This window comes from Falco cherrug, chromosome 3, assembly GCF_023634085.1.
Source record: "Falco cherrug isolate bFalChe1 chromosome 3, bFalChe1.pri, whole genome shotgun sequence".
Taxonomy (NCBI): Eukaryota; Metazoa; Chordata; class Aves; order Falconiformes; family Falconidae; genus Falco; species Falco cherrug.
Genome location: NC_073699.1, coordinates 43,569,837 through 43,586,005, shown reverse-complemented (window position 1 = coordinate 43,586,005; position 16,169 = coordinate 43,569,837). Strand labels below are relative to the sequence as shown.

Below are 16,169 nucleotides of genomic sequence, written 5' to 3'. Positions count from 1 at the left end.
TTTGGATCTTTTTATGTAAAAGAATCAGATGAGGTTTTTTCTATGCTTACCTAGTATTTTTTTGGTGTGCTTAATAGGAAGTCCATGGCTTTGTCCAGCTCTGGAAAATATATAACTTTGTTAGCATCTGTTAGGTACTATCTTTTTCATTGAATACCTATCTATTCTTGCCTTATTTTATCAAGGTATCTTGAAGTTCTCATTAAAAAGTAGTTAATTTGCAATGCGGGAAAAGCCTGTAAATTCAAAAACCCCAGATCTTTTCAGGAAAGGCTCCCTTGTGTACATAAATTTTTGGAATCTTTGAAATTACTTGAAGCTTCAATTACATTACTTCATATGTAGATGATTAGAATTTTTGTATCCTGAATTCTGAATTTTTGTATTCACCATGTTACCTGTCTTTCATCTTGATCAAAAGCTACCTCTTTCTTTTAAATGGTATCAGGTGTACAGTGAAGGATAGGTTGTCATTAAAGAAGCTTTTCATATCTGAATTAACTGTTTCACCAGATTTGCCCGTTAGCTGTGTGCTGAAACCTGTTACAAACTTTGGCTCCTGGGGATTAAGAGCAGCAAGATCTGTTCCAGTTAATGCAGTGTGAATGCTGAATGCGCTTCAGCTCTCAAAACGCTTAAACAGACTCAATAGATAAAGGCTGCATGAAAGCAAGCTTGGAAATTCAAGTCCAGAGAGAGAGCTGCCTTGACGAATGCTAGCAAAGTGAATTATTTCTAGAAATTTTGTGTAATATTTTCAGAACTGGTTCTGCTGTCCAGTGTGCAATCAGGCTGAGACTCCTTTTGTGCAAAACTGCTGGACCTTCCATTTCAGATTGGATGTTTTTAGGCAAGCACAGCTGAATGTTTTCTATTTTTTTAAGGCCCTATCTGGATGGAATCGTAAGAGATCTACCTGCAGATCATAGAGATGAATTAAAGGAGAAAGCATGTGTGCAGCAGACCTCAAGAACTGGAAATTCTAGGTGTGGTATGCAGTTTATTTTTTTGATAACTGCACTACAAATTCATAGTTAAAGGCGAATGTTTGAAAGACGAGTATTGTGTCTGAAATGGCTGATAGTTTTTCCTGCAGCCAGGATGCAGTAGAACAAGAAAACCATGTTTCCTTTGAGAACAGTTACTAAAGCTTGCATGCCGGTTCTCTTTTTGAAGCAATAGTTCACGTATTCTCCAACTGAAGACTTAATGGTTAGAATGACATGGAATCCTTTTTTGATAGTTTTACAATTCCTTTTTTTTCCTTCTTGTCTTGATTTTACAAGTCCTGAAGTGATCTAAGTGGATGAGGCAGAAGCAGAACACTTGTAAAGCCCTTATATAAACTCTTGACTGGCACCACTCAGACTGTCAAAGTGCTCAACGAGTGTTTCTGATTGCTTCAGAAACTACAGGCAAATGAGAACTCTGAGAAGCACCTTTTTTTCAGGCCATTTCTTCTTTTGCTTGCGTATTTCTTTGGATTTCAGGAAAGCTGTTTGTCATAAATGTATCACTTAGTGATGTAAGTGCATCTATCATGTTTCACACAGATTGCAAGTAATTCTCAAGTTTGATCTTTCCATTTTCTTTTTTGTCTTTGCCAGAAATCGGGTACAAATTAGTGCTTCAGCTAACGAACTGGCCAAGCGTGCAGCTGAAATACCGTATACAACAGGCCTTGTTCTTGGTACGTATAAAAACCGAACTAATGACACTGAGTAAGCCTTTCGTTGTGTATTTTACTTTTCTTTGGGATTAAGTAAAAACCTGAAAAATTAGCTTTTTCTTTGTGCTAGTTGTTCCCAAGGCTGGTAAATAAATATTAATTACATAGAGAAAATAAAAAAGGAAAACCATGTTCCTTGTTCCCCTTAATGTAACTCATCTTTCTAACTAATTTTGAAGAGCCCAAGTTTATTCTTAGATGGAAATGGTCCTGTTCACAACCTTGTGCAAGATCAAATTATTGTGATCATCTTTTACTGCTTAAATAGAGCCATAAAATTTAGCAGAGAGCATTATTATTGAGCATAGCAGAGAGAAATACTGTTAAAAACAGCATTCCTAGTTAAATTCAGAAAAAAGTCAGAAAATTACGAGGCAAGAATAAAAGATCTGTAGTAGTTCTTCAAATGGGAGCCTTTGAAGGCAAGCTAGATTTGAATTGTGGAAAAATTGACTAACTGTTGTCAGAATAATTTCTATATTTTTACTTTTGAACTTAAACGATCTTCAGTGCTGTATGTGGCAGGTAAATTTTTTGGAACTGTTTAAAGGCAGTATTAAACCAGTGGTGTTGTAATGGTCAGTGGCTCTGATGTGTTCAGTCATCTTTTTTGTAGTAACTTGAGTACATGAAGCTGTGAATTTGTATTCCTAGCAGTCCTGGTTAGGAGCAGAATATTGTTAACTGTGTCGTATAAAGATTAAGTGGATTAAAACTTGAAATTTTTGGAAATGAGAAGTGGTTTCATACTCCCAAAAATCAGAGACCATGAGTTTATTTTGAAATTTTAGTCACTTGACAGCCCTAGCACAATAATTGAATAAAAAATTCAGTCAGTCGTGCCTCCTGAGTGGTGGTTGGTTTAGTTTGTTTGCAGCTTTCTTCAGTTTATTGTTCAGGTCTGCTTCACTGGAGATCTACAGTGACTTTGTGTGTGGAAATATGTTAGGAGTCCTTGTGTCTGATAGTCATACTATATAGAAAGTGGTGGTGATGGGGTTTTTTGTTTTAAAATAATAGAAGGCTCCATGCTTATTGTAGCAGAACTGCTACAAGTTAAAAGTTTTTTTGAGTTCCTCAAAATCCACGTGAGATGTTATCGCTGTGTTCTTTTAGCAAAATACTGACAGATTTATATATGTAATTCTCAGTAGCCATGGGAACTATCCTAAACATGGAGCAATTTGCTTTCCTCCCTGTGGGTTTAACTCTCTTCTATTTTAATTTTCATTTTCACCCAGAGCAGTGCCTTGTAATTTTGGAATGCCATAGTGTATCTTCCTTAGTTGAGTGTGTGTGTGTGGGGTTAAGTAACTTTTTTTAGTTGCTGTTGTATCACATTGCTTTGAAATTTGTAGCTTCCTGACTATAAAAAAACAGGCAAACTAGGAAAATAGTAATGAAAATTTTAGTAGTTTTTGATCATCATGTTCCAAACAAACTGCATATTAAGACTAGTTTTTTGGGGTCTTTTTGTCATTAAAGATGAAGAGTTCTTACGCACATTCCCAGATCATATACTCTCCTGTGTTTCATGTTTTAAATTGACTGAAATGCAATGCTTTTGTCCCATACCTTTTGTGCGTTGTGTGGAGCATTTATGCAGATGTGTGGTCATTTCCATTAGGCTGTCAGGACCCAGAACATCTCCAAAGGAAAAAAGAGAAATACAGGCAAGAACTAATAGAACAGATGGCAGAGCAACAGCGAAATAGGAGACGGTAATGGATAGTTACTATATTTTTAAAATATAATGGCTGAAATGTAAAGGAATTTCATTAATTCAGTGTAGTAAGAATAATTTTCATTCAGCTGAGGAATTCCAGCTAGCTAGGTAATACTGTTTCCAATTAAGCTCATTGGCATGAGACCTTTAATTTTTAATAAACAAACCCACCAGCTTTCAGTGGAACAAAGGAAAAAAACAGATTTTTTTAATTTTTAAAAAATTTAGTTCCTTGTGGGTAAAGAAGCTCTAAATGAAATTTCCTTTTTTGCTGGTACAGGAGTGTCTAATTACTTTGCAAAGTTGAAAATGAATCTTGTTTTGTCTTCCAGTTTAGGAAAGTAACCTGTCACTTTAAAAGCACATGAGCATCTGGCTTATGCATAATAATAAAATATTAATTTCTTGCTTAACTGTTAGTAGCTGTGTGCTGAATGATAGTATGGATGCATAAAGACACACAGTGATATTAGTGAAGGGATAAAGAAATAAAAAAAATTACTGTTGATGGTTTCACCGTGGTGAAAAATTGTACATGCTGAACAAGCCTGAGCCCTGAAATTACAATATAGTACTTATTGCTGTACTTTTGAATCATTCATTTCACTATGTTTATAATAAGCTTCTTGCTGTATCATGAATAAAGATCAATTTTTAAGAAATATCCTGAAAGGTTGTAGTAAAAAGCAATGTGGTGGTTTGTCCTTTATAGTAGTTGTTTTTTGTTAGGTGGAATAGATGATAGCCAGATACTTCTCAAGTGTTCTGTTTGTTTACAAATAAATATAAAGTATCAGTCTTCCCTGATTCCAGAAAAAATCAAGTGGAATCATGTCTTTGGTTATCATGTATTTTCAGATTTATTTTAAATACAGAGTTATGAGGTCTGTGCTTTGAAAGAATGAGTATAATTGTTACTGCTTTCTGATTTGATCCTTTTTTTGTTTTGTTTCTTAAAACCAGTGAGAAGGAACTTGAGCTCTCAGTTGCTGCTTCGGGAGCTCAAGACCCAGAAAAGATGGTAAGGAACTTGGGGTTTTTTTTCCACCTATATAGACTTTTTTTTTTTTTATTACATGTACAGTGTGGTTCCTCAGTCACAAAACTGTGTGGGACTTTTATAGGATGATAAATGTTGTGGGGTTTTTCTAATAGGGCTTTATCATAGAATCAAATTGAAGTAAAGGATTTTAAGGTTGTAACTCATTACACATGCTTTCAAAAGCTTAAGAGGAAAATATTTTCATGGAAGTTACCAAATGTTTTCTTTTGCTGTGACCAAGTGGAAATTTTGTACAAGCAGTGGGTCTCATGGAAAAAACAGTGTTCAGTGGTAGCCTGTACATGCAAACATTAGTAACCTTTCTTTTGGAATGTTAAGTATGCTGCAGAAAGTTTTTGCTCTTTTTCAGTTTAAAAAAAATCCAGTTATTTTGCAACCAAGTTGATCTCCTTGTAGCAATTTTTAATTTCAGATTGGTAATTCTTTTTTAAAAAAACTGCCAAATGTAGTGTTCAGGATTACAAGCATTTTTTATGGGGTTTTGTAAAACGCCAGATGTTTAATATTGTGCTGCTTGTAGGACTTAATGCAGAGTTACTACTGTTTCTACTTCCTTGGTGAGGTGATTATTGTACTAAGAAGTTTGATTAGCATATATGGAGTAGATTGTCAGTGCTAGTAACATTACAAGCAGACTGATTGTCACAGAACTAGTAGGATTTGCACGTGTTTGCTAAGTGCCTGAAGCCATTGCATCTTGAGTGCAGTAGAGATCTGCTGTTGGAGATGTAGGACAGGTAACTTTCTCAAGCAGGAATAAACTGGTTATGAATTTAACTGGTTACTAGTTTAAAGTACAAACGGTGCTGCTTTTTCAGGGAGGCTACAATGCAGAAAGTTGTGCCGTTTCTGGAGAGTTCAGCAGAGGGGAAAGGAGCTCTTACTTTCTAGAAATTGAGCATGAATGAATAGCTGTAAGATGCTATTAGTCAGCCTGTGAGGCAGGAGAATGAGAACACATGTAGATAAGCAATGAAGCTGAAACAAAACTCTTCCTTCTAAATGGGGAGGGGGAATGCTGATGGGTGATCTGGCTGCATGTTCCTGCCCTCTGCTTAAAGTATCTGTAATGCTTGTTTGATCCCTTCTGTGAACTAATTCAGCTTGGTAAACTGGCAAAAGTCTGAATAATTTTTGCTGCTTTAGTTGGCTTAGAAAGGTTGCTGATTAGGGATTCAGGTGGTGAAGGGGAGAGGGATTGAGTGTACGGCTGGTAGCCAGGCAGGAAAAGAGGAAAAACTGAGCAGAGGATGCCGGCTTTTCTGGCACAGCAGGCTGCAAGGTCAGTGTAAACAGTTATGTCTAATCAAAGCTCACTAGGCAGAAGCATGCTGTGCTGCAGTACTCTATATACTGTACACATCTCGGTCAGAGACTGAAAAGTGGCTGTTGCAGGAACAAAATTATTTCCAGAGGAAGTCTAGGGCATATATAATGTTTTAAAACCATTCATTTAGCTGAAAGCCTTCAATTAAGTAGAATTGCTATGTTCATTAAGCATCAGTCACTGTTAGCTTTAAATTGCCTCTCGGGGAGAGATTCTAATTAGGTGGATTTCTTGATTAATTACAGGTTGGTTAAATAGCAATGCCTGATTAAGAACCTAGAAATGCAGACTGTTGTATATGCTGCTTGTTTAAAATAAAACAATCCCCAGGATGAACTGAGTACCATAGTCACATCTGAAATTAGCTACAGAGCTGAAATCCTTGGGGCACTTTGGGAGCAGTTCACATTAAACTTGTAGTGAGAAAAGCTGTTTTAAATTTTCTGCTGAAGACACTGGATTTGAAAAGACAAATAAAAAAAGTCTATAGACTGCTTTATAATTTAATTGCTGTAGCTTATATCTGTTACCTAGTTTCGTATTCATAGGTAGATATTTGAAGTTAATTGTTATAAATAAATGCTCATGTTTAGTAGGTTTTGAGAATTTTAATCTTACCGCTGTAGTTCATGATTTAGTGCTAACTGCCTTGTATGTACTGTCTTGCAGCTAAGTGATGAGGAGGTAAAGATTTAATATTTTGCTGAAATACTTCTGTATTGTAGGGTATATGGTTTAATGTTAGATATTAGATATTCAGTGATTGCTGGTGTTACTTTGAATGCATGTTGATTGACGTACTACAATGTTAGGACCAGTACATTCAGAAACAAAATCTGTTTTAGTTTTCCAATGCGTAATTATTTTTTTATGATTTCTATTATACTGACTCACTTAAACATTAAAATATTGATGCAGAGCATCTGGTGTAAGGGCATTCTGGGTGTGATAGGATAGTTCTGAAACTGACTTGCATGTCTTTGCATTATTTGCATGTTGCCTTTGACTTTCTTCTGAGGCTGCTGTTTATCAATAAACATTTGATACTTTTATTTTAAAAAGAAAACCCCCAACATTTTGTAATTGTTGTGGCTGAAAAATTTAATACAAGAACTTAAAAAATAAAATGATGGTATTGCAAGGAAATGTTTATTGTAAAAAGTCTCAGTATGTGTTTGATTTTAGTTTTTACTGATTATGAGCTAGGAGTGGTGGGGAGGGATTTCGGAAACTTTTCCTATGCATAGTATGAGAATGCTGACCATGCAGGAAACTGGCAGCTGTCAATAACCTGTACTACAGACAACTGTGGAAATATCTTTTCTGGTCAATAACTAGAACCATGTATTTCCTGAAACCTGCCATAGAGGTTGGTTTTTGTAAGTCTGTGATAAACATGCTAGAATTCCTTGTAGTATTAGACTTTCCATAATTCCTTAGGAGAAAAACCCGCACAGGAATTTGAATAGCTGGTCGGGACCCAGTGAAGTGTTTAACACAACCTAAATGGGGGTTCAGGATGTTTCCTAGTACTAGCAAAGTAACCGTTTTGGGTTTTGTCTCTTTTTCTATTTTTTTCCCCTTCAGCTAAATAGATTGAAGCAGTTTGGCTTGACAGTGAGAACTTCTGAAGTGAAAGTACCTCCTGAAAGGCCTAGTGTGGCTTTCCGAACTCCAGTGCCCATCTCCACAGCCTCTCCAGTGAATGAAGACTTTCACAGGGGGCTAGCCAGCACTCTTGGTGAAATAGCAGCTCCCAGGTGCTTCACCATCATGTTCATTTTGCATCTTAAATAAGATTGTTGTTAAGCATGTTACTACTGTGAAGGTAGAGCTCAGTCCTGATATTGATCCTTCTTGAAGGAACTGTTGAAGGTCAAAATAGAATTTTGACAATTAACAGAAAACTAAACTATTATGCGCCGAAATAAATTATTTAGGGTCTATTTCCTTACAGTTTATTTTGAAAAGTCTAGGGAGGCTGGATTATCTGTGAAGACAGTCTCTCGTAGTGGATGTTTATGTAGAATAAGGGTCATGCCGTAGAAGTTGTGTCCATGCCTGCAATATTGAACCATGTTGCAAGAATGCTTGGGCACATGCCCAGCAGTGTCCGTATTGTTAGAAGGCTGGCGTGGCATGAGTTTGGCCCCTATCACTTAAGTGATTTCCCTGGGCTAATGTCGGGAATGCAGTGTAGGCATCAACAGCTTCCACTAGACTGTGACTGAGACTAAACGAGAGAGAGGGAGAAGGAGCTTCAGGCATGTGGCTGAAGCTGTGCTGTGCCACTTGCCCTTTGACCAGAGACTAGTCCTTGGGTTGTTTTATTTACTGTTACTGATGTGACCAGTAAGTATCATTAACTGAACCAGTTAAAGAAGCCATGCCTGGTTTATGTTCTTTGGATCTCTGGAATAGCGTGGGTTCATGTACTACTCCATAAGGGAAGGTTAAGTCCCTACTGAGGCTTACTGTATATTATTCCTGTATGGCAGTAATGAGAGGTCTTGGAGTGAGCTAATTCTAGAATTTTCTCATAGAGAATTCTCCCCTCTGCCCCCAGCCCCTTCCCTACCTCCCTCCTTCCCTTTTTCCTTTTGATGATCTCTTTTCAGTTGTACAACGAAACATGTTCCTTTTTTCTTCAAGGCTTGCACCAATGCCACCGCCTCCACCACCAGTTTTGACAGACAACTGTAGAACGCCTTATGATGATGCATATTACTTCTACGGGGTTAGGAATCCATTGGATCCGAATCTTGCATGTTGTAAGTTGATGAATTTAGGTGGATTGGTGGTTAGAATGACTCGGATGACTGCTTTTAATCTGGTTAAATGATGAATAATGTAGAACTAATAACAGCACTTCAAATCCATTTCTTAATCTGTATTGAAAAGTAGGCTTTTTTCCAGTACTGGTTTTGAATGAAGTAGGTTTCTTCAGCTGCAGTAGTGGCTACGGCTTCCAGAAATCTTGTTCAATGCTTGAACAAGCTCTAGTCTCAGCTACTTAGCCATTACTCCTCCTACATAATTTTCTTTATAGTTTTGATAATCAAACCATTATTTTCTATAATTGCTTAAATCATATAATTGATTACATGTTTAGGTGTTGTTACAATTTCAGATATAATGTTAAATATTTTTAAAGGAACTGTATGAAGTAATCAAACTTTAAGAACTCTTTTTTTATCTACCCTTTGACTGCTGCTTCTTGATTTCATGAGTGAAACAACTGTGATGGGTGTGGAGGGACTCGATTGTGTGGTGTTTGTGTTTTCCTGCTTTTCCTGCTTTTCCCTCAAAAAAGCAGAAATACTTTTAAGAAGTTGTGCTACCTTCGTAGAACTTGCAATAATAACTCTTGTATGACTGATTTGATTAAGATTGGTATCCACTGAGGAATTTTAGGAATGCTAGAGATTTAGGAGCAGAAGTTTTTAGATTATTATCTTTTTCCACAGTGTAGATTTCTTACTATCTTGAAATGTAGTAGCTTATGGTTTAAGACTTTTTTTTTAATAGTTCCAGGCACCTTTTTTACTTTTTTTTCGTAATCTTATTTTCAGACCACAGTTCTAACTCATAGAAGTTTTGGGGTTTGGGGGTGGGTGGATGGGGTGTTTGGAGGTGGTGGTGGCTTTTTTTTGGGGTGGGGGGGTGGGTGCCGGTTTGTTTTTTCTTGGCATTCTATTTTGTTGTTGCGTGTGTTTGGTTTTTTTTACCCTTGTATCAATATAACCTCTAAGGTAAAATGGCTTACAGTTTACAGAGTACTAAAGAAACTAATACCTAAAATTCACATACAAGAGTTAGGTTGTCTTAAAGCTTGTTGTCACAAACTGGAATATTGCTAATGCTTAAAATTTGAAAGTGTGAAATTGTTTTAGAGATGCATCTTTTACTGTCTCGAACACAAGCAGTACTATGCACGGTCATGCCAAGCCCTGCTGTGGCAGGATGCCGCAGGCCCCATGTCAGTAAGAGTACAGATGCCAAACGCACTGCATTTCTGCAGGAGGCCATGGGGCTGGCCTCACAATAGGGGACACATTTGGAAAGCATGAGGGCAAATGTTACATTAAGTGCATTATTTCTTAGTTCATTGTAGAATATGTTAATGAAGACATCTGTAAATTTTTAAGGGATTTAGTTGAATTTAAGAAATAGATTTGTACCTTGGCATTGTATTTCTTGGTCTAGAGGGTGTTAAGGATTAGCTAAGTTTGTAGTAAATTTGAGAGTCCTATTTGTAATTCTACAGTCACAGAGTTTGAGCAGTGAGCTCTATTTAGCTGAGCGTTCAATTTTTTTATTTTTTTATTTTTTTTTTACTGTCTAGGTGGTACAGGTGTGATGGGAATGCAACCCACACCTAATCCGGATCCTCCTTTAACCCAAGCCCCAGTAGAGCAATCTGTGTAAGTGTTGTGCATATTCATATTCTTTGTATTTATCTGTATTGATACACTCCTCCTGTTGGGGTTATTTTGCCAACAATAGATACGCCTTTTGAAATAAAGTGTGTTAAAGACAATTCTTCAAACTTCTAATTAAGAATTTCTATCTTAATAATTCAGTGAACTCCTATTTTTATATGGATTTATGGAGATGTTTGAGAACATAAACTGCCAGGCTGTGGAAAACAACAGCTCTTAAATATTTCAGGCAGGGTTTTTTGTTTTTTTTAAACACATGCACGCACACCCCTGGACCCTATGATGTTTTTTCTTTTATATGTGTGGTTTGCTAATTCAGAAGTAACGTTGGACAGAGGGATACAGGAGACAGACAAAGAAGCATAGGAGTGTTTCCTGGAATAAAACCAAAGCCTTCCAAAGAGGCAACATTATCTTATCTACAAGAATTGCAACAGCAGGTACGGAGTGATAAAGTTTCTGACACTTCCTTTTTTACTTTTTAACATGTAATGATTGTAACTGTTGTACTCTTTCAAATATTTTTATTTAGTTTACAATTAAAAAGCTTTCTTAACTCTCCCTCCCTTGATCACTTCTTTCCATTCCTCTGCCCCTGCTTTAGCTCAGTTTAGGTCTTCAGGTAGACTTTAAGCTCTTCAATTTGTTTTGTCAGAGGCTGAGAGAATGTTAAGACTGACAGCAAACAGATTACTTTGCAGGCATGGATTTTTATATAATTATTTTCATAAACGTAAGAACCTGCATCTTTAAAGCAATGGGTTGTATTGCTCTGATACTCCTATTGAAAGATTGCTTTTGAGCATTATTGCTGTAATCATTAGGAACACTCTAATTTCAGTAAGTTCTTCATGATCATTTGGATACTAATTCTCAAAAGCTTCCATAACGTTTACTTCTAGAGTGTTTGTAGGTGGTGTCTTGCCTTTTTTCAGCTTCTTTTTTGATAGACTAGACAAATTTCTTGAGTCTCCAGGAGATGTGCTAGTCTCCTACTCATTTTAGTGGCCTTTCACTGCTGCACCTTGTAGGAGTTTATATTTATAAAATGTATTTGACCAGGATATAAGACATGTTATTTCAGAAGAGGTTTTGCTAGAACCCAGTTCAGAGGCACTAACATTTTCTTATCTTATTCTTCTTTATGTATTTCTTCAGTGGAGGTAAATAATTATAAAAATATTCTAGTTCTATATCTAGCTATAAAAATATTCTAGTTCTAGTAATGACTGTGCATAGGGATAAAGGAGTGGCTGCCAATCTAGGTCAAACTAAGAATAAAATAAACATTTAGGAATAGTGTCTGATACTGCACTTGGGCTTCTCTGAGGGTATTTTCTCACTGTAGTAAATTTTATCTTGCCATATTAGAGACTGCACAATTTGACATGAAGGTTTAATAAATGTGGCACAATACAGTCTGTCAAAGATACTATGCTGCTCAGGTTTGAAAGCAAACGGAAGCTGTTCTGCTTTTTCTTTCCTATAGACAAACCTGGTGGACCATTTTTGTAAACAGTCGAAGGGGAGGCTAGATGGGTCTTTGTATCGACTCATTGTATAATTGTCTAACTGCTTGGTAAAGGGAAATGTTCATCAAGTGCACAGAAGAAACAAATAAGAAAAATACAGTAATACATTTCAGCTACATAAATAGTAAATTAATGTTTTAAAAGCTTTGACTAGAAGATGGACTTCCTTTAATAGCTGTTCTCTTTATAAATGCTACATTAAGTTATTGGGAAACTTAGTTATAAATTTAACCTGATATTGAAGAAAAGGAAGAACAAAGCAAATGAACAGTTATGTGTTGTTTGCATACATCATCATGTATGACTGCAGAAAATTGTTTCATGAATGGTTATAGGATTGCATAGCGTTCTATTAAGGCATTTATCGTTGGGAGTCTTTCTTTATCTTATGTCATCTCTAGTCTGAAGTTTTGGCTCAGCAAAGCATACCAGGTTGAGAGAAGTGAGTGCTGTAGTGTTGTAGAATTTTGTCTTCAATTTTCAGGCAGTATAAACTTCTGCATCAAAGATCCAAAGATACAGGATTTCTGATCTACTGCAAGTCTCAGATGTGAACATTTCTACAACTTGAAGTCTTACAATTTGTGTCTGTATGTTTCTCTGCGATTATGCACAACTGGATGTGCATGTTTTGACAATTCAATGCACTGTCTGCAGAACAGACAGTGAAATGTTTGTGATTCACTTGATATGGATCGGGGAATGGGGGAATGATAGCATTCAGCTTTCTCTGTTAACTTTTTATTAAAGTTATACTTAACGTGTTATTTTATGCAACTGACTTTGGTTTATTTATCTTTAGATAAGAGAGAGGGAGGAACAACGCAGACAAGAAAGAGAGCAGAAGAAACGCTATGAAGCCAAGTTAGAAGCAGAAATGAGGAATTACAGCCCCTGGGGAAAAGGTGGTGGTGGGGCTCCTCTCAGAGATGCAGAAGGAAATCTGATAGGTATGTTTGAAAAAATTATGGGTTGCCTTTTCAAGATTGATGTTTTCTTGCTCTTGTAAGGACTCTGTTCAGATGTTAGTCCTTGTTTTGCAACACTGGTATTTTTGACAAATTTTATTGTCAGATTTTTTATTGACAAATAGGTACACTTGTTTCAAGCAGATGCATGCTAGAAATATTTGAGTTAGTGATTATTTTTGTTTCTGTAGAATGATTCGAAGACTACAATTTGAACAAAATGGGAAACACAGGGTATGTCAAGTGTACTGTAAGATTACGTCTTCACTTAAAGGGAGAAGGAGGAAAACAAGCTGGTAGAGTCATCTACAATACAAACATGCTAAAGTCTGTTGTGAAGACTTATTTAAACTTTTTCAGGAACAAGGTTTTTTTATCGTTTTTCTTGTTTGAAATAACTTTTATTGCCTTAGAAAGCTTGTGCCATGGAAAATGGAAGCATGTTTGAATAAATATATAAAGCTAAGTGGAATATTTAAATTTCCCCAAGTAACACTGCTGGTAAATGGCTATATAGATAGCAGTCAGCAGTAACGTTTTTTAAGGTTTATTTTTCTCCAAGTGCTATTTCATAAAAGATGGGAGTAGTGAGCTGGGAAGTAGCTATGATCTGGAAAGTTGTTCATTCACCTCTCCAGTAGTTCAGAGAGAGATGCAAGATTAAACCTCAAATTCCTGGTCCTGGTTCCTTGTGAACTTTACAGGAATTGCTTATCTAAAATAAAAATAGTACTTGGTAAGAACAATAAGATTTGTATATTTCAAAACCTTGGCCTATGCTAGCTCCTTCATTCTTGCCTTTAGCATCTAACTGAGTGAATCTTACAGTTTTAGAACTATTGCTTTCTAATGTGAAACAAATTTATTCTATTGTTTATTTGAATATCATGTTGAATTCTGATTAAATCTTTAAAATATGTCTCCTGGTAATAAAATATTGAGAATGTTCAAAGCATGGAACACTTACTGGATAACAGTTTATGTATGAATAATTAGTTCCAGTTTCATGACAGCTGAGTGACGTACAGCTGAATTCCATAGTGTAGTCTGAGGGTAGGGGATAAAGTTTAAATGCTTTTTTGAAGATTGTGTGCCCAAATAATAAGGGTAGAAGCTTGGTTGAGGATTCAAGCTTGTGTTTATCCCCAGAGCAGACTGAGGTGTTCACACTGCCTAACTAGACACTGCATTTAAGTTTCTGGCTTCTTTTCCTAGGCTTTTCAATGGTGTAAGTAGAGTGGGTCAGAGGAAAATGTAGGTCTCTCATATTAGCCTGAGCTCTAGGTATAGCTGCTGAGATGCTTGTCTCCATCTAAATGAGGAACCAGGAGAAAGATGTTTCTTAGCCTGTTTTCCTGAATTACACATGTAAAGTTATTTTTGCCACCATAGTTTAGCAGCATGATGGACAAGCTATAGGACAAGTGTTGTGAAACATAACATGCTTTCTAGGTGTAGTACGGTAACACTTCAAAATAAGCTGAAATTAACATCTTTGATCAGGATTTTTATGGTAACTCGGAGGCACCATGTACATTTTGGTGAAAATGTTGCATAATGTTTTGCTTACATACAGAAATCTGCACCTGGATTATCACTAAAGACATGGAGACCAAAATACACTTCAATGGTTCAGTTGTGCTTATTGCCCTTAATAGTGATCAAGTAGAGATTCAGTACTTAAAATAACCAATACTAAACTCGGAAGTATTTTGCAGCTTTAAGGAAATAGAAGAAGGGGTGGCTTCAAAATACATGCTTGTCAATACAGACTTGCCAGTTATTTTTGTCTTTGAGCCCTTTATCTTTCCTTTTCATAGCATTTTCAGGCAGGGTAGAGGGAAGGTTTGCTGTGGAGAATCATTCCTGGCAGAAGAAAACCAACCAAATAAATCTTTTAATCAATGAATTCCTAATGACTAGTATTTCACCTATAGCTTCTATATTCTTGTCTTTGCTTAAATTTTTTGTTCCTGTAGGTGGTATGCCCAGGAAAAGTGGAATCTGCTCAAAAATCCCTGTATATTTGAGAATCTATGGTGAATGTGCCTTTTATGAGAATAAAATCTTATATACAGTTATTTCCTCTCTCCTTCAGCGGACTTGAATATGATGCACAAGCAAAATGAAGATGCATATCGTAATCCAGAGGCAAGACTAAACCAAGATAAAAGGGCTGTTGTATCTGTTGACCTAAGTTTGGCCTCCTCAAGACCTGAGAACACAGAAGCGTCTACAAATAAAATAGCAGGTTTTTAAGAATACTCTATTACAGCTCTTAATTATTTATAGGTCTTATTGATCAGAATTCTCTAGTTTCTTCACTCCTTTCTAATAGTTCTATGATGGTGTTAGTGCTCTCTACCTGCACAGTCAGTATCATGCTTCTTTCCCAAACTTCTTTCTCGCTGTCACAGTATGCGCTGAAAAGGTATTTTCTTATCTATCTTGTCAGTAATGATAACTAATAACTGTTTTGGCACTGAACAGTCAGGATTGGAACATTAGTTTTCCAGATTCAATGTTAGCTAATAAAATCTTCATACATATTTTTTTTACTCTTAAATGACAGTAAAATACAACTGCTTAGTAAGAAAGAACATGGAATAAAAGGAGGAGGGGGGTCTGCAGATGTATGATGTTACAGGTTAAGGTGAAATTGATACAGTAACTAGGTTAACAAGTTCTCAAAAGTTACAGGTCAATTGGGGACATTAGCAGCCCTGTGCACAGCCTCTGAACTTTAGGGATTTTATTTTCCTATTCAAAAACTAGTGCAGCATTCTCTTAGTTTTGTGAGACATCTAAATGAGAGGGCTGTGGTACTCTAGACCTGTCCCTGGTCTGGGATGGGCAAAGGCCGGGATAAGTGGTGGTCCCCTCAAGTCAGCTTAGATGCTGCTTTTCTTTCTTCTGTCTGAACTGTTGCAATGTCTGTATAAAGAATTACATGCTACTTGGGGCATGGATCTACTTTGCATGATTGCAATCCAATGTCCTGACCACTGGCTGTATAATCAACTTACTTAGTTCCTTCTGACCTCCCCTCTAGTTCTTTTCTCCCTAATACAGTGTATATTTAACCATTGTGTACGAAGTGAAACAGGGAAGGCCAATAAAGTAATAATGCAGAATAGCAATGTCACACACACACACACACGCGTACACGCGCGCATGCACACGCACACACACCCCCCCTCCCCGGTTAGATCACTTACTTCAGGGTCAAGACATGGTGCAGATCAGTGATGGGAACTTTATGTTCTTGCACATTCCATTTGATTAGTCAGGCAGTAAAGTGGCTTTGTGTAGGTTTTGGTACTTTTAGTTAGTTGGGTTTTGTTTTGTTTTGTTTGGGTTTGTGTGGTCTTTTTTTGTACAC

General features: G+C 36.6%; 1 protein-coding gene across 10 annotated transcripts in view; it reads left to right on the top strand.

Annotated features, from left to right (window-relative positions):
- CSPP1 (centrosome and spindle pole associated protein 1) overlaps positions 1-16,169 on the top strand; it is a 64,119-nt gene that overhangs the window by 25,128 nt on the left and 22,822 nt on the right. For 9 of the 10 annotated variants that reach the window (XM_055704593.1, XM_055704592.1, XM_027811111.2 and 6 more), the window contains 10 exons: positions 885-986; positions 1,608-1,690; positions 3,357-3,450; positions 4,419-4,476; positions 7,433-7,605; positions 8,498-8,616; positions 10,191-10,269; positions 10,607-10,727; positions 12,622-12,769; positions 14,886-15,038. In XM_055704593.1, coding sequence (XP_055560568.1) covers positions 885-986; positions 1,608-1,690; positions 3,357-3,450; positions 4,419-4,476; positions 7,433-7,605; positions 8,498-8,616; positions 10,191-10,269; positions 10,607-10,727; positions 12,622-12,769; positions 14,886-15,038 — 1,130 coding nt within the window. The remainder of the gene's footprint in view (positions 1-884; positions 987-1,607; positions 1,691-3,356; positions 3,451-4,418; positions 4,477-7,432; positions 7,606-8,497; positions 8,617-10,190; positions 10,270-10,606; positions 10,728-12,621; positions 12,770-14,885; positions 15,039-16,169) is intronic. The other variant, XM_027811110.2, reaches the window with a different exon arrangement.